At 51.9% G+C, this 26,071-nt stretch overlaps 2 protein-coding genes and 1 long non-coding RNA gene across 24 annotated transcripts in view; 1 reads left to right on the top strand and 2 right to left on the bottom strand.

Moving 5' to 3' along the window:
• Nucleotides 1-1,349: 1,349 nt before the first annotated feature.
• LOC141583706 (uncharacterized) lies at nucleotides 1,350-9,212 on the bottom strand. The gene is made up of 2 exons (XR_012516507.1): nucleotides 4,723-9,212; nucleotides 1,350-4,476 (listed from the first exon to the last, which is right to left on the bottom strand). It is a non-coding gene; the product is annotated as an uncharacterized LOC141583706 (long non-coding RNA).
• PRRT1B (proline rich transmembrane protein 1B) lies at nucleotides 3,631-12,861 on the top strand. Of its 2 annotated transcripts, XM_039461424.2 has the most exons (4): nucleotides 3,635-3,846; nucleotides 9,189-9,697; nucleotides 10,228-10,371; nucleotides 11,683-12,861. In XM_039461424.2, the coding sequence occupies exons 1-4, from the start codon at nucleotides 3,807-3,809 to the stop codon at nucleotides 11,830-11,832; spliced, it is 843 nt and encodes a 280-aa protein (XP_039317358.1). In that variant the 5' UTR covers nucleotides 3,635-3,806; the 3' UTR covers nucleotides 11,833-12,861. The 2 variants fall into 2 exon arrangements, with proteins under 2 accessions (XP_074250696.1, XP_039317358.1); XM_074394595.1 differs by lacking the exon at nucleotides 11,683-12,861 and having other exon boundaries at nucleotides 3,631-3,846; nucleotides 10,228-10,988.
• Nucleotides 12,862-22,951: 10,090 nt separating this feature from the next.
• RAPGEF1 (Rap guanine nucleotide exchange factor 1) overlaps nucleotides 22,952-26,071 on the bottom strand; it is a 157,810-nt gene continuing 154,690 nt past the window's right edge. For all 21 annotated transcript variants that reach the window (XM_039461291.2, XM_039461292.2, XM_039461296.2 and 18 more), the window contains one exon: nucleotides 22,952-25,755. In XM_039461291.2, coding sequence (XP_039317225.1) covers nucleotides 25,605-25,755 — 151 coding nt within the window. In that variant the 3' untranslated portion in view covers nucleotides 22,952-25,604. The remainder of the gene's footprint in view (nucleotides 25,756-26,071) is intronic.

The raw sequence follows: 26,071 nt of genomic DNA, 5'->3' as shown, positions 1-26,071 counted from the left end.
CAACCTGGGTGACAGAGACTCTGTCTTTAAAAAAAAAAAAAAAAGCCAGGCGCAGTGGCTCACGCCTGTAATCCCAACACTTTGGGAGGCTGAGGCGGGTGGATCACGAGGTCAAGAGATCGAGACCATCCTGACCAACATGGTGAAACCCAGTCTCTACTAAAAATACAAAAATTAGCCGGGCGTTTGGCACGTGCCTGTAGTCCCAGCTACTTGGGAGACTGAGGCGGAAGAATTGCTTAAACCTGGGAGGCGGAGGTTGCAGTGAGCTGAGACTGTGCCACTGTGCTCCAGCCTGGCAACAGAACAAGACTCGGGTCTCAAAAAAAAAAAAAAAAAAGAAAAAAAGAAAAGAAAATTGTTTATGGTTCCATTTATCTCTTCTATTACTATTATTGTTATTATCTTTTCAATAAAAATCTAGTGATTGCCCCAGGGTTTACAACATATGTATTGAATTAATCAATTTATCTTCGAATACTGTTCTGTTGCCAGTGCACAGGATAAGGGCTTTAGAGCAGTACATTGACAATTCCTCCCCCACTTGTTCTGTTGCTTCACATAATTAATGAGTGAATCGATTTTTGGAACATGGTCTGACTCTGTCTCCCAGGCTGCAGTGCAGTGGGTCAGTGTGATCTCACCTCACTGCAGCCTCTGCCTCCCATGCTCAGGTGATACTCCCAGTTCAGCCTCCTGAGTAGCTGGGACCTTAGGCACACACCACCAAGCCCAGCTAATTTTTGTATTTTTTGTAGAGACGAAGTTTTGCCATGTTGCCCAGGCTGGTCTTGAACTCATGAGTTCAAGTAATCCAACCGGCCTCCCAAAGTGTTGGGATTATAGGCGTGAGCCACTGTGCCTGGCCTAATCTATTTTGTAGTATGCTATAGATAAATTCCTATTTTTGCTTTAGTTTTTGTTGTTGTTGTTTGAGACAGAGTCCTGCTCTGCCACCCAGGCTGGAGTGCAGTGGCATGATCTCGGCTCACTACAACCTCTGCCTCCTGAGTTCAAGCGATTCGCCTTCCTCAGCCTCCTGGGATTATAGGCACCTGCCACCATGCCTGGCTAATTTTCTTTTTTTCTTTTTTTCTTTTTTTTTATTTTTAGAAAAGATGGGTTTTCATCATATTGGCCAGGCTGGTTTCGAACTCCTGACCTCAAGTGATCTGGCTACCTTGGCTTCCCAAAGTGCTAGGATTACAGGCATGAGCCACTGTGCCTGGCCTTTGCTTTAGTTTTTTAAATGTATTCTGCCTGAATGAACTTCCTCTGTTGTTTTTGCTTATTTTGGATGAGAAATTATTTTTCTTTTCAAAAAAGAATTACATCATCACATCTAGCTATTTTTTTTTTTTTTTTTTTTTTTTTTTTACTTTTTGTAGAGATGTGGTCTCACTATGTGGTCCAGGCTGGTTTCGAGCTCCTGGGCTTGAGCACTTCTCTTGCCTCAGCCTCCCAAAGTGCTGAGATTGCCACTTTGGTGGGTGAGCCATCACACCCGGCCTCAGTATTCCCATTGATAATTCCATTTCGTTCTGATTCTTGATCTGGTGGAGAAAACTGACTTTGTTTCCTGTGGACATTTATAGAATCTTTCTTTGCTCCTAGAATCTTGCAATTTCACAATCATGTCCCTTTGGAGGGTATTTTCCCCATTATGCTGGGCCCTCACTGACCTCTTTCTGAAGATTTGTGTCCTTTAGTTCTGGGAAATTTTCTTGGGTTCTTTTTTTTTTCTTTTTTCTTTTTCTTTTTTTTTGAGACAGAGTCTTGCTCTGACACCCAGGCTGGAATGCAGTGGCATGGTCTCAGCTCACTGCAACCTCCACCTCTTGGGTTCAAGGAGTTCTCATGCCTCAGTCAACCAAATAGCTAGAATTACAAGCGTGCGTCACCACACCTGGTTAATTTTTGTATTTTTTGTAGACACAGGGTTTCGTCATGTTGGCCAGGCTAATCTTGAACTCCTGGGCTCAAGCTATCCACCCACCTTGGCCTCCCAAAGTACTGAGATTACAGGCATGAGCCACAGTGCTGGGCCTCTGTGGGAATCTTGTCAGCCTGATGAGGGTCATGTCCCACCAGAGTAGTTTTACATTTGCTTTGGACCAGAGCTCTTTCCTAGAGCCAATTGTTTTTTAAATGACAATTTTTTTTTTCTTTTTGCTACAAAGACGTATCCAATTAAATGACAATTTTTAGTGCAGGGGCATCTAGACTACCAGATAGGCAGAATTTGAACCCCATATTCATGTGAGGAACAGGCCCAGGGCTACAACTCCCAGGGAGATTTTATTTCCACAATCAGACTCCAGACTGGGTCACACCAGCTTCCTTGTCACCTCTGTGAGCCATGGGCAGATTTTGTTTTCTGTTCATCTCTTTCATCCTAACTCCCTTTCACAGAGGCTTCACCTCCTGTCGGTATCTGGATGGAAAACTCAAGCCCTAGACACTGAGAGCAAAGCCCCTGGGGGCACACACTTCCTGGGCATCTCTGTCCCTCCCTCTTTATTGCTAGTCCCTGAAGATTCTTCTGGCTAACTGGGAGCTCAGCTACAAACATGCCTGGCATGCTGGTGCCTGGCATGCTGGTGCTGTGTCTCTAGCATTTCCAGGTGGTTGGGTTGGGACCTGCCTCAGATTCTCCAGTTGGAGAGGATAGAAATCCCACACAAATGTTTTTAAAACTGAAGAGATTTTGGCCAGGTGAGGTGGCTCATGCCTGTAACCTCAGCACTTTGGGAGGCCGAGGCAGGTGGATCACTTGTCAGGAGTTCGAGACCAGCCTGGCCAAAGTGGCGAAATCTCGTCTCTACTAAAAATATAAAATTTGCCAGGCGTGGTGGTGGGCGCCTGTAATTCCAGTTATTTGGGAGGCTGAGGCAGGAGAATTGCTTGAACCTTGGAGGTGAAGGCTGCAGTGAGCTGAGATCCCACCATTGCACTCCAGCCTGGGCAACAAGAGCGAAACTCCGCCTCAAAAACAAACAACAACAAAAACTCAAGAGATTTCATGGCTGAGTGCAGTGACTCAAACCCCTAATACCAGTACTTTGGGAGGCTGAGGCGGGGGTGGGGGGGGTTTGGGTCACTTGAGGTCAGGAGTTCAAGACCAGCCTGGCCAACATGGTGAAACCCTGTCTCCGGCAAAAATATAAAAAATTAGCTGGGCGTGGTGGCAAGCATCTGTAATCCCAGCTGCTAGGGAGGCTGAGGCAGTGGAATCTCTTGAACCCAGGAGGTGAACGTTGCAGTGAGCTAAGATCTCGCCACTGCACTCCAGCCTGGGCAAGACTCCGACTCAAAACAACAACAAAAGAGATTCCACACAGAAACCTACATTTCTGGCTTCTTTTGCCGGAAAATTAAAAGAAAGCTACAGCCACTGTGACTCCGCCTCTGTGCGGGTCACATCCGTCCAGCTGTGCTGTCCAGGTGTCCAGGCCCCCACCACTCCTCATTGTCTGACGCTGGCTGGCTGGCCTTTCGGGCCCTCTCAGGTGCCACCCTGACTTCTCTAGTCCTGCCTGGCTGGCTCCCCCCTCCTACCCCAACCCCTCCAGCACTGCACAACCCCGCAGAGTCTCCCCCTGCCAGGAGGAGAGGCAGGTCCGCGGCGCGCAGGGCGCCAGGGAGCTACTGTTGACCCAGCCGTGGACAAACAAGGCAGTCAATTATTAACCGGCCGCGCGGCAGGCACCAGGAAACCCGAGCCCGCGGCGCAAGCCGAGCCGGCCCGACGGGGGGCGCAGGGCCAGGGAGCCGCGCAGCTTCTGCAGCTGCCGCGGGTTCGGGCCATGGAGGCAGGAGCTGGAGGCGCAGGTGCCGGAGGGGCAGGTATGGCGGGGCAGATGCCTGCCGGGCAGGTGCAGGTGGGGCAGGTGCTGGGCGACCAGGTGCAAGCGGGGCAGGCGCAGGTGAGGCGAGTACTGGAGGGGCAGATGCTGGAGGGGCAGGCGCAGGCGGGTCCGGTACTGGAGGGGGTGTAGGGAGTGTAGGGGGTTGATACCGGCGGGGCAGGTGCTGGAGGGGGTGTAGGGGGAAGATAGCGGCGGGACCGGTGCTGGAGGGCCGGGTGCTGGAGGGAATGTAGGGGGAGATACCTGCGGGGTAGGTGCTGGAGGGACAGGGATAGGCGTGGCGGGCCCAGGCCCTGGGTTGTGGTTCCCAGGAGGCCAGCGGCAGCAAGATGGGGGAGAATGCCCGGCCCACCCATGGCACCCCACCTGAGCCAGGCTGGGAAGGGCCAGGGAGCTGTTGTAGAAAGTTTGGGAGCTCTGGGGGCGCCCCTGCGAGCAAGTCGGGGAGGGGGCCGCGGCCCTTCATTCTCTGAGCATTTTGCCCCCTCCCGCCGGGTCCCTGCTCTGGCAGTTCCACTCACCGTCCTCGCCAGGCTGAAGTCCTCGCAGCAGGGGAGTGGGCGACCCTGGCCAGGGTGGGATGGAGACAGAGCCTGTAATGGGAGAGCTGGGGACAGGGACCGAGAGAATTTGGGTGGGGCAGAGCTGGGGAGAGGTTCAGGCCAAGGCTTCCACCAACCCGACGTCCCCCACCCCCAGGAGCCAGGCGCTGGAAGGTGTGGGGGGGGCAGGGAACCCAGACCTCGTCTCTGCCCTGGGAGTCTCGGGCTGGCAGGGGGCGGTAGGGCGGTGGCAGTGGGACCCCTGCACGGTCCCTCGCACTCCCGCCCCTGCATTCCCCAGCCCGGCTTACATCGAGAGCCCGGGAATCGGGGCACCCTGTCCCATCTGCAAGCAGCTCCAGGAGACGTTGGGGTGCTGACCCCTCCCCGCAGCCCCACTTCAAAGTTTCCTTAGGATTTCCCCCAGACCCTCAAGCATTTGCCCCAGCGGGCAGCCCGGACCCCATTTCCCAGCTGGAATGCCTGGGAGAGACTCAGGTGTCAAAAGCCTGAGAACCTGAGAACCCACCCGAGGCCCCCAGACGGCGCCGCCAGCAGATTTATTTACTCTGCGGCCCTATCTCCGCGCCATCGGGCCAGGTATTTGCCCTGGCTGGACCCAGGGAAACTGCGGTTTTTGTTATGATAGCTGGGGCAGGACAGCATCCCTGAGAGACCTGTCTCGAGTGGAGAGCTGACTCACTGAGACCCAGGTTTTCTGCTGGGAGCCTCTGTTCCCTCATCTGTAAAATGGGGAGCATAAAAACAAAAGCGCGACTGAGGATGACCCGGTTTAAGGAAGCAAAGCTCTCAGGACAGAGCCTGGCCCCATGTTCACCTTTTTTTTTTTTTTTTGAGATGGAGTCTCGCACTGTCGCCCAGGCTGTAGTGCAGTGGCAAGATCTCGGCTCACTACAATCTCCACCTCCTGAGTTCAAGCAATTCTCTCCTGCCTCAGCCTCCCCAGTAGCTGAGACTACAGGCACTCACCACCACGCCCAACTAATTTTTTTTTTTTTTTTTTTTTTTTTTGTATTTTTAGTAGAGAAGGGGTTTCACCATGTTGGCCAGGATGGTCTCAATCTCCTGACCTCGTGATCTGCCGGTCTCAGCCTCCCAAGTGCTGGGATTACAGGCATGAGCCACCCCGCCCAGCCCTTTTTTTTTTTTGGAGACTGAGTCTTGCTCTATTTATTGCCCAGGCTGGAGTGCAGTGGTTCGATCTCGGCTCACTGCAACCTCCTCCTCCCAGGTTTAAGGGATTCTCTTCCCTCAGCCTACCAAGTCGCTGGGATTACAGGCGCTCGCCACCACACCGGCCCATTTTTGTATTTTTAGCAGAGATGGGTTTCACTGTGTTGGCCAGGCTGGCCTGGAACTCCTGACCTTAAGTGATCCACCCACCTTGGCCTCCCAAAGTGCTGGGATTACACGTGTGAGCTACTGTGCCCTGCCATGTTTGCCTCTTTAAAAATGATTATGACTGTGATTTATCTTCACTTTACAGATGAGGAAATGGAGGCACAGAAAGTTTGTCACATGCCACCCCTCCCTTTTGGGGAGGACAGGGTCTAACTCTGCAGCCCAGGCTGGAGTGCAGTGGTTGGATCACAGCTCACTGCCCCCTCCTGTGAAGAGGCCACCACGTCTGGCCAAGTGTGTTTATCTTGACCTCATGGAGTATAGTTATAACGGCTGCTTTTTCCGAAAATTCCAATATCGGGTCATCTCAGGGTTGGCATCTGTTGACTGTCTTTTCCTTTGAGCATTGGTCACATTTCCACATTTGTATGGTAACGATCTCAGATCCTGGACATTGTGAATAGTAGGTTGTGTAGATTCTAAGTCCTGTTAACAATTCCACAGAGAAGGTGGGTTGGTTTGATTTCAGCTGGCAATCAGGCTGGTTGGTTTCAGACCACAAGTTCTGTTTCACCTCCTATGAGTGGCATTTCCAAACTTGGGTCAGTTTTCAGAGTTTTTGTTAGGCTGGTCTGGGTTTGTCTCCTGCACATGCAGTTCAATGGGGAGCCCAAGACTTGTGTGAATTCATTCTAGGGAGTCCAACCGTCCCAGTTTGGGACTAAGGAGTTTCCCAGGATGTGAGAGTTTCAATAGTAAATCCGAGAAAGTCCTGGGCAGACAGTGATATGATGGTCACCCCAGGTCACACATAGAATCAGGGACCCCCTTCTCTAGCTCTGTTTCTTCTAGGACTGCCCCCCCTCTTCTCCTCAGAGAGTGCGGAGCCCTTTCCTTTCCTGGTCCATCTGGTTGGAATGACAGGGTTTCTTTTCTTTCTTCTTTTTTTTTTTTTTTTGAGACGGAGTTTCGCTCTTGTTACCCAGGCTGGCATGCAATGGCGCGATCTCGGCTCACCGCAACCTCCGCCTCCTGGGTTCAGGCAATTCTCCTGCCTCAGCCTCCCGAGTTGGGATTACAGGCACGCGCCACCACGCCCAGCTAATTTTTGTATTTTTAGTAGAGACTGGGTTTCACCATGTTGACCAGGATGGTCTCGATCTCTTGACCTTGTGATCCACCCGCCTCAGCCTCCCAAAGTGCTGGGATTACAGGCTTCAGCCACCGCACCTGACCTTTTTTTTTCTTGAGATGAAGTCTTTCTCTGTTGTCCAAGCTGGAGTGCAGTGGCAGGATCTCAGCTCATTGCAACCTCCACCTCCCGAGTTCAAGCGATTCTCCTTTCTCAGCCTCCTGAGTATCTGGGACTACAGGTGCACGCCACCATGCCAGGCTAATTTTTGTATTTTGAGACATGGTTTCACCATGTTGGCCAGGCTGGTCTTGAACTCCTGACCTCGCAATCTGCCTGTCTTGGCCTCCCAAAGTATTGGGATTTCAGGTGTGAGCCACTGTGCCCAGCTGACAGGGTTTCTACTGAACTTTTAGTTTCCTGTTCTGCTGCTCCAGTGTGGTCCAGTGCTGGTGCTCTGAGCTTCAAGGGCAATGAGAGAGGAAAAGCAGAAAACTCACCCCCTTGAAGTCCATTTCTCTAAGTTTTTTTTTTGTTTTGGTTTGGTTTCTGAGATGGAGTCTCACCCTGTTGCAGTGCAGTGGCATTTTTTGTATTTTTTGTATTTTTTTTTTTTTTGTATTTTTAGAAGAGATGGGGTTTCTCCATGTTGGCAAGGCTAGTCTTGATCTCCTGACCTCAGGTGATCCGGTTGCTTCAGCCTCCCAAAGTGCTGGGATTACAGGTGTGAACCACCGCTCCCGGTTAGATGGTTGTTTTTTGTATTTTGTCTGGACTTCTCAGTTGTCATCATCTGGAGAGAAAGACTTTTAGAAATTGTGCTAAATAAGCATAACATACAATTTACCATTTTAGCCACTTCTAAGTGTAAATCAGTGTCATGAAGTATACTCACATTGTTGTGCGATCATCACCACCATCCACCTCCAGACGTTTTTCCATCTTCCCAAACAGAAACTCTACACCCATGAAACACTAACTCTCCAGCCCCAGCCCCTGTTAACCTGGAGAGAAAGGTTTTTAAAGCATCTGCTTACAAAATGTTTGTCAATGTTTCATTGTCCAAAGCAAGTCACATGGCCAAGCCCAGATCCAGGGGGTGGAGGAACAGCGGGAACGTCACAAATAAAGGTGTGTCGGTATAAACGGCATGGCAGGTGTATGGGGAGCAGGGGCCATCAGTGAGCCCCTGGCTTCTGGGAGGGGGTTGAGGCAGGAAGCACCCAGGGGCTCTGCATTCCCTGCCACTAGGATACCCCTGGCAAGGATACCTGCTTCCACCCATGGGGGACTTCAGCAAGGGTCCTCTCACCCCCACTGAGATGTCCTTGTGATGTCTGTTTCAGTCATCCCTCTGCCTTCTATAACCCTTAAGGACACTTAGGAAATGGACCTCCAAAGCCAGACCCCTGGCTCTGGGCTGCCCACTCCTGTGGTGAGGCCTGAATGCCCACCCAGGTCAGAGGAGCCCACCCTGCGATTCTCTTCCACGGCCTTCCTTGCACCCTTGCCCGAGGCCCTTGGGTGCTCAGCTGGTCGGGATGCTCTCAGGAGGTGCTGGGGACCTTAAGGACTTGGCGGGACCTGACCAGGCACCACCAGGGCTCATCTGTGGGTGCTGTTGGCCAGGGCCTGCGTTGGGAGCAAGGCAGCTGGGCAGCTTTGGGGCTCTGAGCCCTGGCTTCAAGCTGCTGGGCCCCGTATATTCTGGTGTCCATTCTCTTGGTGCCTCAGGGTGACCTCCTGTCTCCACCATGTTACTCTAGCTTTAGTTTGGCAGCTGCTGGGCACCTCAGCCCTCTCCTACAACTCCAAGCCAAGAATATAGTTGGTTCAGCTTATCTCCTTAGGTCAGCCACCCACAGTTGGAGGTCTATCTCAGGACAGCCAATCAGGGGCTTCCCTGGGCTGATTCTCCTTCTCTGGTCCAATTCGTATTGACATAAGGGCCTTAGCTGGGGGCCAAACTACCTCCCAGTAGCGGCCATCTGCATGAAAGGGGGCGGGGCAGCGCGGGGAGGGGCGGGGCCAGCAGCCTGGGTTCCCACCCAAATGGGCTGCTCGGTCCGGTCCGTGTGACCCCAGCAAGGCAGGTGGCCCCTCTGGGCCTGTTTTCTAGTCCCCTTGGGTCAATATCCTATGAGGCCCAGCTGCAGAGGCCTGGGCTCTTGATTCGTGGGAGCTTTGGAACCAGCGAAGTCCTTCGAAGATCTGTTTGGGGTAGGGAAGGAGTCCCACCTAGCTTGGTGGTCACCTGCTCACGGCAGACTCATTTTTTTCTAGGATCAGACACGAAAGGGGGCGGCAGCCCCGCCACCCCCGAAAACCCCCGGGGCGCCACGCAGCCCGCCGCCCCCGAAGACCCCCGGATTCCCGCGCAGCCCGCCGTACCTGAGGACCCCCGGATTCCAGCTCACCCCGCGCTCCCGCAGCTCCCACGCCGCCCGCGGCCCCTGGACGAGGAAGGAGCACCCAGCGAGGATGGGGCCGCGGGGGGCAGCGAGCCCGCCCCGGAGGACGCCCCGGCCCAGGCGGCGGGCGAGGCGGGGCCGGGTTCCAAGGCAGCAGCCGGAGGCGCCCCCCACATCGGCTTCGTGGAGGAGCCCCCGCCCTACGCGCCGCCGGACCCCAAGGCCACGCCGCTGCTGTACCCACCTTTCCCGCAGGTGCCCGTGCTCCTGCAGCCCGCGGCGTCCGCGCTCTTCCCGCCGCCCGCCCCGCTCTACCCGGCCGCGCCCACGCCGCCCGCGCTCTTCCCGTCGCCCGCCGGGGCCGCCTTCCCCTTCCCCGTGGTGAGTGGCCGCCGCCCTGGGCGCGCTCCCCTCCATGCTGTCTGCGCCTGGTTGCCGGCGCCCGTGCGGAGGCCGAGAGGTCACTTCTGTCCTGGGGGCGGGCGAATCCGGGGGCTCCTTGGAGTTGGGGGCATTTGGGCAGGGTTCTGGAGGATGAATAGGAGGGCTAAGGAAAGAGAAGGACGGGCACCCTGGGCAGACGGCGCCGCACAGGCGCGGAGGGGCCGAGACTGGGTGTTCTGGGGATGGTAAGGCCTGTTTGGCTTGGTGGAGCCAATTGTAGAGGGCAGGACTGAAGAATTCCGCGGGGGCGGGGAGGTGGCGGCGGGGGCTGAGCGGCGGCGGCGGGGGCTGAGCGGCGAGAGGGCAGAGGGGCACCCTGACCCGACCCTTCTGTGATTTGCAGCCTAACTGGGTGGGGATTGGGAGGACCCAGTGACTGAGCTTGCACGGCCTGGCTGGCCTTCTCACCCCCTCTGCTGTCCCGAGGCTGGGTCGGCTCCCTCACCACTGTGGCTCTGCCCCCACAGTACAATGGCCCCATGGCTGGCGTGCCAGGCCCTGCCACAGTCGAGCACAGACCCCTGCCCAAAGACTACATGATGGAGTCAGTGCTGGTGACCCTGTTCTGCTGCCTGCTCACTGGCCTCATCGCCATTGTGTACTCCCACGAGGTAGGTATGGGGGTGGCGCTGGCACAGCCTCTCCTGGCGCGCAGCCACTGGTGCCCAGGTAGGGGTCCACAGAGCCCCTCTTCCAGCCACACAGTCTTTGGTGTTTCTTCCTCTGGAGAGCGGTGGGAATTGGGAAGTCAGAGCCCAGTTGTTTGTGGGGTCCTTGCCCCTCCTGTCTCTGCCTCCAACTACTCAAAATGTGCTGTGGGAAGTTTGGCTGAAACAATTTACAGTAAAGGTGTGAATGACTGACGTGGCCAAACGTGCTGCCCATTCCAATGGGGGCTTGTGGGTTTTTGTTTTTTTTTTCGGACGAGTCTCACTCTGTCACCCAGGCTGGAGTACAGAGTGGCGCGATCTTGGCTCAGTGCAACCTCTGCCTCCTGGGTTCAAGAAATTCTCCTCCTTCAGCCTCCCAAGCAGCTGGGACTACAGGCATGTGCCACCATGCCCAGCTAATTTTTGGATTTTTAGTAGAGATGGGGTTTCACCATGTTGGCTGGGCTGGTCTTGATCTCTTGACCTTGTGATCCACCAGCCTGGGTCTCCCAAAGTGCTGAGATTACAGGTGTGAGCCACCAGGCCTGGCCCTGCCTCTGCCTCTATTAAGAGTGTCATCACATTGGCATCTTTGAATCCCCAGGGCCTAATAAAGAGATGAATGAATAGAGGGATGGATGGATGGAGAGAGAGAGATGAGGGTGCCCACCACCAGCTGAGAATCACTTGAACCTGGGAGGCAGAGGTTGCAGTGAGCTGAGATTGTGCCAGTGCACTCCAGCCTGGGAGACAGCTCAAGACTCCAACTCAAGGAAAAAAAAAAAAAAAAAAAAAAGCAAGTAAGCCCCTGGAGACCTGTGCTGAGGGCGGACCTGGTCTCGGGCCTGGCTTTACTCTGTTGCTCAAGCCCCCAGCCATAAGCAGAAGACAGCTCTCAGGACAGCTCAGAGGTGGGACTCACCTGTTGGTGAATTCTGGCTCCACCACTAGTGGTGTGACCTGGGTAGGTCACTTTACCTCTCTGAGCCTTTGTTTCCATATCTGCAAAGTGGGGTCAGCCTCAGGGCTGCTGCGAGGATGGCAGAGGTTGAAGCTGAGGGCATGCGTCAGTGCTGGGCATAACAAGCACCCAAGAGCTGGCAGCCGCCACTGCCATCACTCCTGCCGCCTTTCGAGCTGTGGGCCTGGTAGGCCCCTGAACCTCTCAGTGTGTCAGTGTTTCAGTTTGCAGAACTGGGCCTCAGTCACACTGGGAGGGAGTGGGAGCTCCCTGGTTGTCCTACCACCCTCTCCCACCCTGTCTCATTGCAGACCCGTGCAGCCCTGGGGAGGGGTGACCTGGCCCAGGCTGAGGCAGCCTCGAGGAAGGCCCGCTCGCTGGTGCTCTTCAGCCTGCTCTTTGGGGTCTTCGTGTCCACCAGCTGGGTCATCTACGTGGTGGTGGCACTCTACCTTCCCTGAGGCTGTGGCTCCCACCAGGATGTCGGATGCCAGGATGCTGGGATGCCCAGGGATAATTGGCTGGGCCAGACCCTTTCTCTGGACTTGGATCCCTGCGGGTGGCCAGTTCTCGCCTGCAGAGGGGATCCAGGGCTGGAGGAGGGCGGGCTTGGCAACCCTCAGCGGACTTGTGGCTGGGCCTAAGCCTCCTCAGCCTCCACAGGTGGCCCACTGGAGCTCAGTCCCTGTCCTAATCCGAGGTATCTCCAGAGCCCAGCCCCAGTCGTGGGACAGGGGGCCACCAGAGGCACCTCCTCTCAAGGCCTTCTTTAGACACTTACCTTCATCTGTGCCCCTGGGAGGCCCTTGTAGGGACCAAAGCCTTCACTGTCTTCAGAGCCATCTGGAAGGACGTTGCAACCTCTGCCTTCCCACAACCTCCAGCCCAGCTTAGGCGATAGGGCTGTCAGTATTATCTTTCCCTTAGGGAGAGTGGAGCATGGTGGCTCCTGCCTGGTTGTTTCCCTACCCCTTCCCCATCCGTGGGCGGAGCTTGCAGTGAGTTGAGATCACAGCACTGTACTCCAGCCTGGGTGACAGAGTGAGACTCTGTCTCAAAAACAAACAAATAAAAGAAACGATTGCAGACAGAGAGGAGGAAGGGGACCCCTAGCTGAGCCACACAAGATTGACAGCTCAAGCTAAATCAGTTGCTTTCAGAGCATCCATGATGTGCTGCTTACAACCCAGGGGCACCAGGGGCTGAAACAGAATGGGCCAGCTCAGCCCAGCCCCTCCTCCAGAAAGCTGGAGAGGCAGGCATGAGGAAGTAAGTGATGAGCAGCCTGGAGACTGTGGATTCCAGAATTTCGCTCGTTACCCAGGCTGGAGTGCAATGGCACAATCTCGGCTCACCGCAACCTCCGCCTCCTGGGTTCAGGCAGTTCTCCTGCCTCAGCCTCCTGAGTAGCTGGGATTACAGGCACGTGCCACCATGCCCAGCTAATTTTTTGTATTTTAAGTAGAGACGGGGTGGCGCGTGCCTGTAATCCCAGCTACTTAGGAGGCTGAGGCAGGAGAACTGCCTGAGCCCAGGAGGTGGAGGTTGCGGTGAGCCGAGATCGTGCCATTGCACTCCAGCCTGGGTAACAAGAGCGAAACTCCGTCTCAAAAAAAAAAAAAGAAGGGACAAAAAATGATTTACCTAGCTAGACTATCCAAAAGTCAATTAAAAAACATGGAATAGTTAAGAGAGATAACTCAGTAAAGTGGTTGGATATAAAATAAATACACAAAAGCAATTGTAGTAATAACCATGTAAACTCGGAAAAATTTGAAATTCAACTTATAAGTGATAACACTAAAATTTAGGAATAACTTAGCAAAAATGTCTGGAAACCAAATTAAGAAAATGATTTTTTAAAGTTACCAAAAGGCCAGGTGTGGTGGCTCATGCCTGTAATCCCAGAAATTTGGGAAGCTGAGGCAGGTGGATCACTGGAGGTCAGGAGTTCAAAACCAGCCTGGCCAACCTCGTGAAACCCCGTCTCTACTAAAAATACAAAAAGTATCTTGGCATGGTGGTACATGCCTGTAATCCTAGCTACTTGGGAGGCTGAGGCAGGAGAATTGCTTGAACTTTGGAGGCAGAGGTTGCAGTGAGCTGAGATCACACCACTGCACTCCAACCTGGGTGGCTGAGTGAGACTCTGTCTCAAAATAAATAAAATTTTAAAAAATACCAAAAGGACCCCCCCCCCAACCAAAAAAAACCTGAACAAAATATCTGGGTAGAAGACATAAAAATATCTATTTTTAATAAATATTTTAGATAGATTTAATACAATTCTGGCAAGAAAACCAAGCTTTAAAAAAATGACAAAAATGATTTTAAATTTTAATTGGAAGGAAAAATACGCAAAGACTGCTAATGTTTTTAATTCCCCCAAGTTGAATGAGAGGGGACTTTCTCTTTTTTTTTTTTTTTTAAAGATGGGGTTTCACCATGATGGCCAGGCTGGTCTTGAACTCCTGACCTCAGATAATCCACCAACCTTGGCCTCCCAAAGTGTTGCAATTACAGGCGTGAGCCGCCGCGCCTGGCCAAGAGGGAACTTTCTTCACCAGATATTAAAACTTACCATAAAGCTATAATAATCAAAATGGCAGCATTGCCACAGAGTTAAATCAGTGAAAAATTATTGAAAATCTAGAAAACATTACAAGTATATGTGGAAAATTGACACTTGCTAAAAATGGCATTTTAATTGAGTAAAAGAAGATTCCTAATAAGCAGAGTTGCTATCTGGTTGGAAAAAAATAATTATTCTAATATTGTATGCAAAAATAAATTCAAGATGGATTAATGGATTAAAGAGCTAAGTATAAAATGAAGCCCTAATCATAATAGAAGAAAGCTTAGGAAAATATTTGTGTAACTTCAGCGTGCTGGGGCCGTATGGAAATGTGAGGCCTGTTAAAATCTGGAAAACCATAGAGGGAAAGATTGATTGATTTGAGTCCTATACATCAGGAACATGCAGATTTAAATCATGAGATATGCCGGGCGCGGTGGCTCAAGCCTGTAATCCCAGCACTTTGGGAGGCCGAGGTGGGTGGATCACGAGGTTAAGAGATCGAGACCATCCTGGTCAACATGGTGAAACCCCGTCTCTACTAAAAATACTAAAAATTAGCTGGGCAAGGTGGCGTGTGCCTGTAATCCCAGCTACTCAGGAGGCTGAGGCAGGAGAATTGCCTGAACCCAGGAGGCGGAGGTTGCGGTGAGCCGAGATCGCGCCATTGCACTCCAGCCTGGGTAACAAGACAGAAACTCCGTCTCCAAAAAAAAAAAAAAAAAAAAAAAAAAAAAAAAAATCATGAGATATGATTTTTACACACTGGACAGTGAAAGAATTAGAAAAGTTAAGGCCGGGCATGGTGGCTCATGCCTGTAATCCTAGCACTTTGGGAGGCCGAGGTGGGTGGATCGCTCGAGGTCAGGAGTTCAAGACGAGCCTGGCCATCATGGAGAAATCCCATCTTTAAAAAAAAAAAAAAAAAAAGAATTAGAAAAGTTGAACACATCTGGAGTTGCAGAGGGATTGTTGACTCTCACATTTATTACTGGTGGATACGTATTGCCATGATCTTAATGGAAAGGGGACTGATAGTATCTGTTACTAATGTATGTGTGGGCTAGGCCTGGTGGCTCATGCCTGTAATCCTAGCACTTTGGGAGACCGAGGTGGGAGGAGCGCCTGAGTCCAGGAGTTTGAGACCAGCCTGGGAAATATGGTGAGATCCTCTCTACATAAAAAAAAAAAAAAAAAAAAAAAAAGGCAGGTATGGTGGCATGGGCCTGTAGTCCCAGCTACAGAGGTGACTGGGTGGGAGGATCGCTCGAATCCGATGTCAAGGTTGCAGTGAGCTGTGATCATCTGCATTCCAGCCCAAGTGACAGAGCAAGAGCCTATCTAAAAAAAAAAAAAAAGTACGTATATGAGAGGAAGAAATTTAAAATGTTTGCACTTTTTCTTTTTTTTTTTTTGAGATGGAGTTTCGCTCTTGTTACCCAGGCTGGAGTGCAATGGCACGATCTCGGCTCACCGCAACCTCCGCCTCCTGGGTTCAGGCAATTCTCCTGCCTCAGCCTCCTGAATAGCTGGGATTACAGGCGCGCGCCACCATGCCCAGCTAATTTTTTGTATTTTTAGTAGAGACGGGGTTTCACCATGTTGACCAGGATGGTCTCGATCTCTTGACCTTGTGATCCACCCGCCTCGGCCTCCCAAAGTGCTGGGATTACAGGCTTGAGCCACTGCGCCCGGCCTGGGTTTTCTATATACATAATGTTATCTCTTTATAATGAGTTTTTTGTCTTCCTTTTTTTTGAGATTGACTCTTGCTCTGTTGCCCAGGCTGGAGTGCAATGGTGCCATCTAGGCTCACTGCAACCTCCGCCTCGCAGGTTCAAGGGATTCTCCTGCCTCAGCTAATTTTGTGTGTGTGTGTGTGTGTGTTTAGTAGAAACCAGGTTTCACCATGTTGGCCAGGCTGGTCTTGAACTCCTGACCTTGTGATCTACTTGACTTGGCCTCCCAAAGTGCTGGGATTATAGGCATGAGCCACCGCACCTGGCCTTGTCTTCCTTTTTCAATTCTTGCCCACCTTGGGTATTTTTCTTGCCTTATTGCACTAGCTGGGACCCCTAGTGTAATGCTGAATAGGAGTGCTGACAGAAGGCAACCTTGTCGTTTTCCCAGCCTCAAAACGAAGGCTTTCAACATTTCACCTTATTAGAAAACAGATTTGTTTTTCAGGTTATGGAAGTACCCTTCTATTCCTACTTTACAGAGAGTTTAAAAAAATTATGCATGGATATTGAATTTTATTTTCATGTATACTGAGAAAATTATCAAACTTATTCCATTAATATGGTAACATGTTGATTTTCAAATATTAAAATAGCTTTTCATTCCTGGAATAAATTCATCTTGATGAGCATGTATTATCGTACTTTCTATATATCACGTGATTCAGTTTGCTAAAATTTTGCTTAGGACTTTTGCACTATGTTCACGAGTGAAATTGGACTGCAATTTTTTTTTTTTTTTTTTTTGAGACAGAGTTTCGCTCTTGTTACCCAGGCTGGAGGGCAATGGCACGGTCTCGGCTCACCGCAACCTCCGCCTCCTGGGTTCAAGCAATTCTCCTGCCTCAGCCTCCTGAGTAGCTGGGATTACAGGCAAGCGCCACCATGCCCAGCTAATTTTTTGTATTTTTAGTAGAGACGGGGTTTCACCATGTTGACCAGGATGGTCTCGATCTCTCGACCTCGTGATCCACCCGCCTCGGCCTCCCAAAGTGCTGGGATTACAGGCTTGAGCCACTGCGCCCGGCTGCAATTTTTGTTGTTACGGTTTCGGTGTCCTGGTTACGTTGGTCTCATCACAAAAGTTGAAAATGATTCTCATTTTTGTCTTTGGAAGTGTTGTGTAAGATTTGACATTTTCTATTCCTCAGATGTTTGGGAGAGAGGTGTGTTAGCACTTCCCACTAGGAGCAAAGGTTTTATCCATTTCTCCTGCTAATACTGTCAGCTTTTGCTTTATATGTTTTGAGGACATGTAATTAACTAGGTATATACAAATTTAGAAATTGTTAAATCTGTTGAGCATAATTTGTATCTTTACAAAGTGTTCCCTTTGTAACTCTAGCAATGCCTTTGGCCTTAAAGTCTGCTTTTTCTGATATTAAGAGATATGCTTTGGGTTTTTTTCGTGGTCCTATTTGCAGGGTATATCTTTTTCTAAAATTTTACTTTCAACTTTATTGTACTTGTAACTTAATATTTATTTCTTTAGAGACAGGGTCTCACTCTGTTGCCCAGGCTAGAGTGCAGTGGTGGCGATCATGGCTCACTGCAGCCTGGACTTCCCAGGTTTGGGTGATCCTCCTACCTCAGCCTACCCAGTAGCTCTGGGACTACAGGCACTCACCACTTCTATTTCTTGTAGAGATGGGGTTTTGCCATGTTGCCCAGGCTGGTCTTGGACTCCTGGGCTCAAGTGATGCACCTGCCCCAGCCTCCCAGTGTTGAGGTTACAGGTGTGAGCCACCGTGGCCAGACATTTTCATCACTGTTTTTTTTTTTTTTTTTTTTTGAGACAGAGTCTTGCTCTGTCACCAGGTGCCAGGCTGGAGTGCAGTGGCGCAATCTCGGCTCACTGCAACCTCCGCCTCCTGGGTTCAAGCAGTTCTCCTGCCTCAGCCTCCGGAGTAGCTGGGACTACAGGTGTGTGCCACCACACCCAGCTACTTTTTGTATTTTAGTAGAGACGGGGTTTCACCATGTTGGCCAGGCTGATCTTGATCTCTTGAGATCTGCCCTCTGCCCACCTCGGCCTCCCAAAGTGCTGGGACAGGCGACTGGTGGAATTGACTCATCTGCCATTACCAGAGTGGAAATTCTTTCTTAACATATTTTAGAATTAACTTCATCAAGGACCACACAGTCCTTCTGGGATTTCCTTTGGAATAGTTTTGAATTTATACATTATCTTGGGGGAGAAGTGACATCTTTACAGAAGTTGGCTGGGCATGGTGGCTCATGCCCTGTAATCCCAGCACTTTGGGAGGCCAAGGCAGGTGGATTACTCGAGCCCAGGAGTCTGAAACCAGCCTGGGCAACATGGCAAGACCCTGTCTCTACTAAAAATACAAAAAAAAAAAAAAGTTAGCTGGACATGGTGCCATGCACCTGTAGTCCCAGCTACTGGGGAGGCTGAGGTGGGAGTATCGCCTGAGCCCAGGAATTTGAGGCTGCAGTTGAGCCAAGATCGCACCACTGTACTGCAGCCTGAGTGATGGGAGTGAGACCCTGTCTCAAAAAACTAACAAACAAAGAAAACCACCAGAAAAACTCCCAGAAAGTTAAATTTCCTATCCACATTCACATCTCTCAATCTATTAAGGTTTTTTTTTTTTTTTTTTTTTTTTTTTTTTTTTTTAACGCTTTTTAATACAATCTTACCATTTTTCCTATAAAGGTTTCATAAATATTTTGCTGGTCTTAAGTCTAGGACCTTAAGATTTGTGATGCTAGTATAAACAGAGGCCTTTAAGAATTACAATTTTTAGGCCGGGCGCGGTGGCTCACGCCTGTAATCCCAGCACTTTGGGAGGCCGAGGCAGGTGGATCACAAGGTCAAGAGATTGAGACCATCCTGGTCAACATGGTGAAACCCCGTCTCTACTAAAAATACAAAAAATTAGCTGGGCATGGTGGCGCGTGCCTGTAATTCCAGCTACTCAGGAGGCTGAGGCAGGAGAATTGCCTGAACTCAGGAGGCAGACGTTGTGGTGAGCCGAGATCACACCATTGCACTCCAGCCTAGGTAACAAGAGCGAAACTCCGTCACAAAAAAAAAAAAAAAAAAAAAAAAATTACATTTTTTGCAGCTGGGTGTGGTGGCACGTGCCTGTAATCTGAGTTACTTGGGAGGTTCAGGTGGGAGGACTGCCTGAGCTCAAAAGTTTGAGGCTGCAGTGAGCTATGATCACATCTCTGCACTCCAGCCTGGGCAACAGAGAAAACAAACCAAAATCCTCAAAAAACAAACAAAAAAGGATTATGTTTTTCGACTGCTTATTGATTGTATACAGGAATATGTCTTTTTTTTTTTTTTTTTGAGACAGGGTCTCACTCTGTGGCCCAGGCTGGAGTGCAGTGGTGTGATTGAACTCACTGCAACCTCTGCCTCCCAAGTTCAAGCAATGCTCCTGCCTCAGCCTCCCAAGTAGCTGGGATTACAGGCGCCCACCACTACGCCCAGCTAGTTTTCTGTATTTTTAATAGAAATGGAGTTTTACCATGTTGGGCAGGCTGATCTCGAACTCCTGACCTCGTGATTCACCTGCCTCAGCCTCCCAAAGTGCTAGGATTACAGGCATGAGCCACTGCACCTGGCCAGGAATATGTTTAACTCTTTATCTGGTTGTATAGCTAGCGACCTTGATAGATTTTCTTGTTTATCTCTCATCTTTTTTCTTACAACGTTGGCAAGGATCCCCAGTACAATGAATAGACAAGGTGTTAGTGGGATCTTTCTCTTGTTTCTGATTTCAAAAGAAGCATTATGAATATTTCACAATTATGCATGTCTGTATAGGATTTTGGAAGGTAACCTTTATCAGATTAAAGAGACTTTCTATTTCTAGTTAACAAAAGGGTTTTTTTTTTTTTTTTTTTTGGCTGGCCTGGGTGTCTTGCACCTGTAATCGCTACACTTTGGGAGGGCAAGGTGGGTAGACCGCTTGAGCTCAAGAGTTCGAGACCAGCCTGTCCAACATGGTAAAACCCGGTCTCTACAAAAAATACGAAAATTAGCTGAGTGTAGTGGTATATGTCTATAGTCTCAGCTACTCGGGAGGCTGAGGTGGATCGCTTGAGCCTGGGAGGTGGAGGTTGCAGTGAGCCAAGATTGTGCCACTGCACTCCAGCCTAGGTGACAAGAGCGAAACCCATTTTTATTATTCATAATAAAAATAATGGATGGATTTTAACAAAGGCTGTTCTGTGACTACTGCAGTGATTCTATGGCTTTCTTCCTTTAATTTGTTAATGTGGTACATTTGGGGGAAGTAAGGTCATGCTGTGAAAATAAACCCTGAAGTCTCCATGGCTTCATTTCTTCATTCACATCAAGCAAACACAGCCAGGATGAATGCGGTGGTCCCTGTCCAGTCTTCCCCTGCTTGGGGCTCTGCCATCTCAACACCCAGACCCCAGGGGTACTGGGGGCAGGAAAGAGTAAGTATGAACCTGCACAACAGTCCTTAAATGCCCACGGCACAGTGACACGTGTTTGCCTCTCAGATCTCAGGCAGGTGGCTGGGAAGTGTAGTCCTGTGTGCCTAGGAAGGAGATGCAAACCAGACGTGTGGAGCAGCAGCATTTGGCATGGCATCAGTGACATCCATTAACTGGTTGAAATTATTCCATCCTTGCATTTTTGAGATAAGCTTAACTTGGTCAGGAAGAACTGTTATGCATTGCTGGTTTGGGGTTGCTAAGATGATTTTTTAAGTTTTGTATCAGCATTCACAGATTAGACTGACTTGTAATTACCTTGTACTGTTCTTGTCTTGATTCAATGCCAAGGTTATATTCTGTTTATAAAACAAGTTGTTTCCCCTATCTTTTTTTTTTTTTTTGAGACGGAGTTTCACTCTTGTTACCCAGGCTGGAGTGCAATGGCACGATCTCGGCTCACAGCAACCTCCGCCTCCTGGGTTCAAGCAATTCTCCTGTCTCAGCCTCCCGAGTAGCTGGGACTACAGGCATGCGCCACCATGCCCAGCTAATTTTTTGTATTTTTAGTAGAGCCGGGGTTTCACCACGTTGACCAGAATGGTCTCGATCTCTTGACCTCATGATCCACCCGCCTTGGCCTCCCAAAGTGCTGGAATTACAGGTGTGAGCCACTGCGCCCGGCCTCCCCTATTTCTTTCCTTTTTTTTTTTTTGGAGACAGTCTTCCCTCTGTCACCCAGGCTGGAGAGCAGTGGTGCAGTCTCAGCTCACTGCAACCCATCACCCACGTTCAAGCAATTCTCCTGCCTCAGCCTCCTGAGTGAGTAGCTGGGATTATAAGCACCCACCACCACACCCAGTTAATTTTTGTGTTTTTAGTAGAAACAGGGTTTCATCATGTTGGCCAGGCTGGCCTTGAACTCCTGACCTCAAGTGATCTGCCCACCTTGGCCTCCCAAAGTGCTGGGATTACAGGCAAGAGTCATAGCACCGGCTTGTGTGATTTTTCAATTAAGAGAATTGAATGAGGTAAAGCAGTCTCAAAGGGCTTGGTACGCAAAAATGCTCACCAGACACTTTGTGAGACCTTAGGAAGTAGAGGCTATTACTACCCTTTTTCCGGCTGGGGAAACTGGGAAACAGAGAGGAGCACTTACCCAGGGTCCTTTGCTCATCAGCTGCAGAGTCAGGACACAGCCCTTTGCAGCCAAGGCCATATTCACCCAGACTGCTGCCGGTCACTGAGGGAGTCCAGTGGCCCAAGCCCCACCTTGACTGCTTCCTAAATAAAGCACCCCTAGTGAATGAATGAAAAATATGGTTTGAATGAATGCTGGGCCTGCCTCTCACCCCTCTGGGGTAACAATGAGCAGCCATCGTACCCCATTCTCCAGCCTGGCTAAGCATGCATACTCAGGCTCTGGTTGGGGATGCTCTGGGGTGGGGTGGAAGTCAAGGTGTTTCCTCGGTGACCATGGTGGCTCCCTGGTGAATCTTGAGGTCTGCTGGTCACCAAAGACCAGGGTGGGTCGCAGCAGCTGCTGCCCTGCAGCCCTGGTGGGAAGGCTGAGGCCTGAGGTCATACCCAGCACGTCACCTCCTGCTCTTTGGGGTTGTTGGGGCCAGACCAGGTTCCTGGTGTTGCTGGCAGGGGAGTGGGATGGGGTGGAGGACTCAGGAGTGGACTGGTCGCTCTCAGGCCTCTGCGTGCTCACTTGTCAAACCGAACAACAGCGATAACAAGGAGCCTGAGGCATGAGTGGTTGAGCACTGAGGACGTGAGGAACAAAGGGGAGAACCTGGGCTTCCATCACCCTGGAGGTTCATGGAAGCTTCAGGTGCTGCCTGGCACCCAGGTGCTCAGCCCAAAGCTGAGGGGCGGTGGATGCTTACCTGATGCTGGGGTCCCTTCTATCAGATCTTGTGATCAGCCCAGGAATACTTGGCCCCCTCCCTTTAAAGGGACAGACTCAAGCTGCTGCCCTTTGGGGTGTATGAGGGGAGATGCCTCCTCCTCACCAGGTCCCACCTCTGCACAACCAGGTAGAGATGCAGAACTCCTGGGCTTCCCCAGGTGCTCAAGTGGAGCCGAAAGCTGGAGACTGGGGACCAGGGTGAATATGACGGCTGGGCCCAACTCCCACCATCCCTGGGTGGCTATGCCTGGGTGCTCGGTCTCAGGTGCTAGGTTGGAAACCCTGGGGCATGGGTGGGCGGTGGTGTAGGGTGGCTCTTGGAGGACGAGGAAGACAGGGAGATGGTGAATGGCCTCCCAGAGCCGTTGGGCCCCGTGCTTTATGGAGGGGACACAGCATACGTCAGGGCAGAGAAGGGACTGGAATCCCCAGGGTCTCCTCACTCAGTCCTTGTAGGTGCAGAGGCTCTGCTGCTTCCCACCGGGGCTGGGCCTGAGTCTGTGCACTGCCTCCTGGGTGGCAGAAGACACATCGCAAAAGGCACGCTGTAAAGACAGTGCTTCTGGGCCCTGACGAGTAGCTCTAGGGCCTGTGCCCCTGCATCCCACCCAAGGAATGCCTTTTCGCCAGGACACTGGGGTGAGGGGCTCTTGGGTATGAACCCACCTCCAGGCATGAGCAATTCTTTGCCCAGCTGAATGCTTCTAGGGCACAAGGCCTAGGAGGGAAGGTTCTGGTGACGTCCATTTCACTCAGCCACAACTATCCCAACGGCAGCCAGAGGGCTTGGGAATGGTGCTGAATGACCCTCAGCCTCCCAGGAGCCCTGCCTGTGCAGCGAGGCCAGCCCGGAGCAGCCTGGGCTGTCGCTGGAATTGCACACACGCAGCTGCGGGGCAGACATGGCATTGGGCAGCTTTCATCCATTTATTTTTTTCATATAAAAGTTACATGTTTGAAACGTCTGCAGGAAGATGCCACCCATCAGACAGGTTAGCTGGGGCACATATATTACAATATAACCCTGTAGAGGTCATGGGGCTGGAGCGGGAGACACCTCAGAATCAGGTTCAGGTCAGATACGGTGTGTGCCTGTCCCTCCTCGGCCCCCCTCCCCCGACACCTGCAGGTGAGGACTGACCTCTGCAGGGAACGAGTCCTCTGCCTGGCTTATGTCTGTCTGTGAAGACTGATGCCCACAACACACCCGGCCCCCCCCAAGGAGCAGAAGAGCCATGGCCAGGCCGTAGCACTGAGCACAGGGCTCAGCAACAACCAGGGCCGGGCACAGGGGGGCGCCTGTCATCAATAAGTCTTAGACACACTTCGCTGTCCTCACGCAGGGAGCCCCTGGGCACTGCCCACGTGCTGCCTGGGCCCTGCCGCTCAGACCACCAAGGGCTCCCAACAAGGGCCTGGGGAGTTGAGTGGGCACACCAGGGCCGGGCACAGGGTCTGTTCTGAATTCAGGGAAGGTGAACCCGCTTCCGTCTGGCTCAAGCCCGAGAACAAGGCAGACAGAACTGTGGACAGCACCTGACCACAGGCGCGGACCCGCCTGCTGCTGGGGTGAGAGGCCTGGTTCTAGAGGCTGCAGCTTGGCACTGGCATTGCCTGTGCTACAGAGGGGGATTTGCAGGAGACTCACAAATACAGGGAGAATTTCAGTTCGCACAACCCAAGGGCCCTGTGTGCAGAGTGGCCCTCACACGCGCACAGCAGCATTCAACAGAGCTGGGCAAGGGAGGGGAGAGAGAGGCAAGGATTGAAATGAAGGGACTTTTAAAAGAAGGAACAAACTAAAAAACCAACCCACACACAATACTGTTAATAAGCCAGCGACTCTACACACACACTCCTTAAATAATAAAGTGACAGGTCCCGGCTGGCCCTGCAGGGCCGCTGCCAGAGGGGGTCCCGCCTGATGCATCACAGCTCTCCTCCCTCCATCTACAGGACAAACGAAACACGGAAGAGGGGAAGAAGCCCACATTTTCTTCTTGATAAATGCTGTTCAAAAACCCATGGACTCAAAAGTGACATGGTTGTTTTAAAGAAAACCTTAATGATCAACAGATGTTGCTTTCTGCGCTTTTCCTTTGTTCCGTTTGAACTAGGCTAAGTACGCAGTTAGACCCTGCTCTTCACTTGACCACATCCCAAACCAGGGACAAGCGCACACTCTCATGCAAAGCAGACCCGGAGGCATGGGCTAGGGCAGCACGCCTGGGTTCCCGCAGTGCCCTGCCCGCAGGCCCAGGCTGTAGGCCACGGAGCCGGTGGCACAGGGCAGGTTCTGTTTGCCAAGCACCCCACAAGCCTTGCCCAGATTGTCAACCTCAGCAGTGAGAATGGTTTTGACAAGGAGGGTGGAAAGAGCATCTGCTCCGTTAGATGGTCCAGCATGCGGGGAGGGCCGCCTGCTGCAGCTGCCACCTTAGGAGGCCACTCCTTGGCCAGGCCTCTGCCTCCCTGGACCCCGAGGAGTGCCTGCACCATTCCGGTGCCTCAGGGATGCCTTTCCCTCCCAGGGGCACTAACAGCACTGGCTGAAAGAGCCAGAGGAGGAGCCCCGAGGGCCAGCCCAGGATGGGGCAAGGAGGGAGTGAAGGCCATGGGATGAGGAGGGACAAGAGATGGAGTTTAAGGCACACAGCGAGCAATAGAGGAGGGAGTGGCTGGCCCCTCCCCTCTGGATTAACTCCCCCAGGAGCTCAGCTCTGGCCTCAGTTTGGTGAGGTTCAGAAGACTCCCAGCAATAAAAAGTATTTCTTGGATGATCAAGTCCTCCCTTACTCCAGCCTCCTCAGCTCCCTAGATGGTGTGGGAGAGGTGCAGTGGTGGGGTGGGAGGTTAAGGGGCCACAAGATGACAGACACTGCTGCTCACAGGTGGGCAAGGGAGGCCCTGCTGGCGCCAGTATCTCAGTGCAGAGCACTAGCTGCGGAGCTGCTACGGCGTCACCTGCGTACCTTTCCGGGTCTGCTGTAAAGCTCACACCATCCTCCATGCATTGGAAGTGGAAACGGAAAGTGAAAAGACCCTCCCGAAGTCTACTCTGCTTTCTGTCCACACAGCTGCTTCTCCGATTCCAGGGCCCCTGGAGGACAGCCTACCCTGGAAGGCCTCCATTCATTTGCCATTTTAGAAGATTCAAGGACCCTGAAGCTTAGGGAGGGGGAGGACTCGCCACTTCCTTGGTCTGCTGATGAGGTCTCTGCTGCTCTCCCCCTGGAGGGGAGTGGGTAGGAGGGCAAGCGGGGAGAGATGGAAGTGAAAGCAGAAAACAAAACCAAACCAGAAAACCACCGGTTTGCAAATCGGCAACAAGACCTGCCTACTGGCTGTACTGAGGCCCACGGGTCTGCTCCCACAGAGGAGGAGGCAGGAAGCGGCCAGCAGGCTCCGGCTCCGGCCTGGCACTGCACCGCTGAGGCCTGGCCAGCCTCGTGGCTCTGAGGCCGGGACTCCTGCCGTGTGCCTAACAGGTCCAAGGTCCTGTCCGGTCTGGGAGCCGCCCCCATGCCCCTCGAGCGTTCTCCTAGATCCCGGTGCCTGCTCCTAGGTCTTTTCTTCCCGGTCTGTTTTTCTCCTTGTTATGTTCCTGGGTTTAATTTTCAGAGAGAGTTCCCATAGGGCCTCCTCAGCCAGGTGGTCACTGAAGTCATTGAAGAAGTTGATGATGTCGTCATTCCTCCGGATGTCATAGTGCCTGGTGCAGGGGATGGGGAGCAGTCAGTGAGCAGCTGTGTGGGCTGCACGGCCCGATGGCGCTGCCCTCCTGGATGGTGCCGTGGGGACCATCCCCACAGCCTCGAAGCAAATGGATGCTGCAGTGGCTGCTGTCACCCGGTGTGACAGAGGGGGACACCAGCACTCAGAGATGGTACCACCAGCACATGGAGCACAAACAGGGCCCTAAGGCTGAGCTACTCACAGTGAAGGGGCCCCAGGTGACCCCACTGCCCTCAACAATGCATGCCTGGGACCGATCTGGGGGAGCTCTGGTGCCTGAGTCAGGCAGGCCA

Source organism: Saimiri boliviensis, chromosome 2, assembly GCF_048565385.1.
Source record: "Saimiri boliviensis isolate mSaiBol1 chromosome 2, mSaiBol1.pri, whole genome shotgun sequence".
Classification (NCBI taxonomy): domain Eukaryota; kingdom Metazoa; phylum Chordata; class Mammalia; order Primates; family Cebidae; genus Saimiri; species Saimiri boliviensis.
This window is presented reverse-complemented; position numbering and strand designations above follow the sequence as displayed.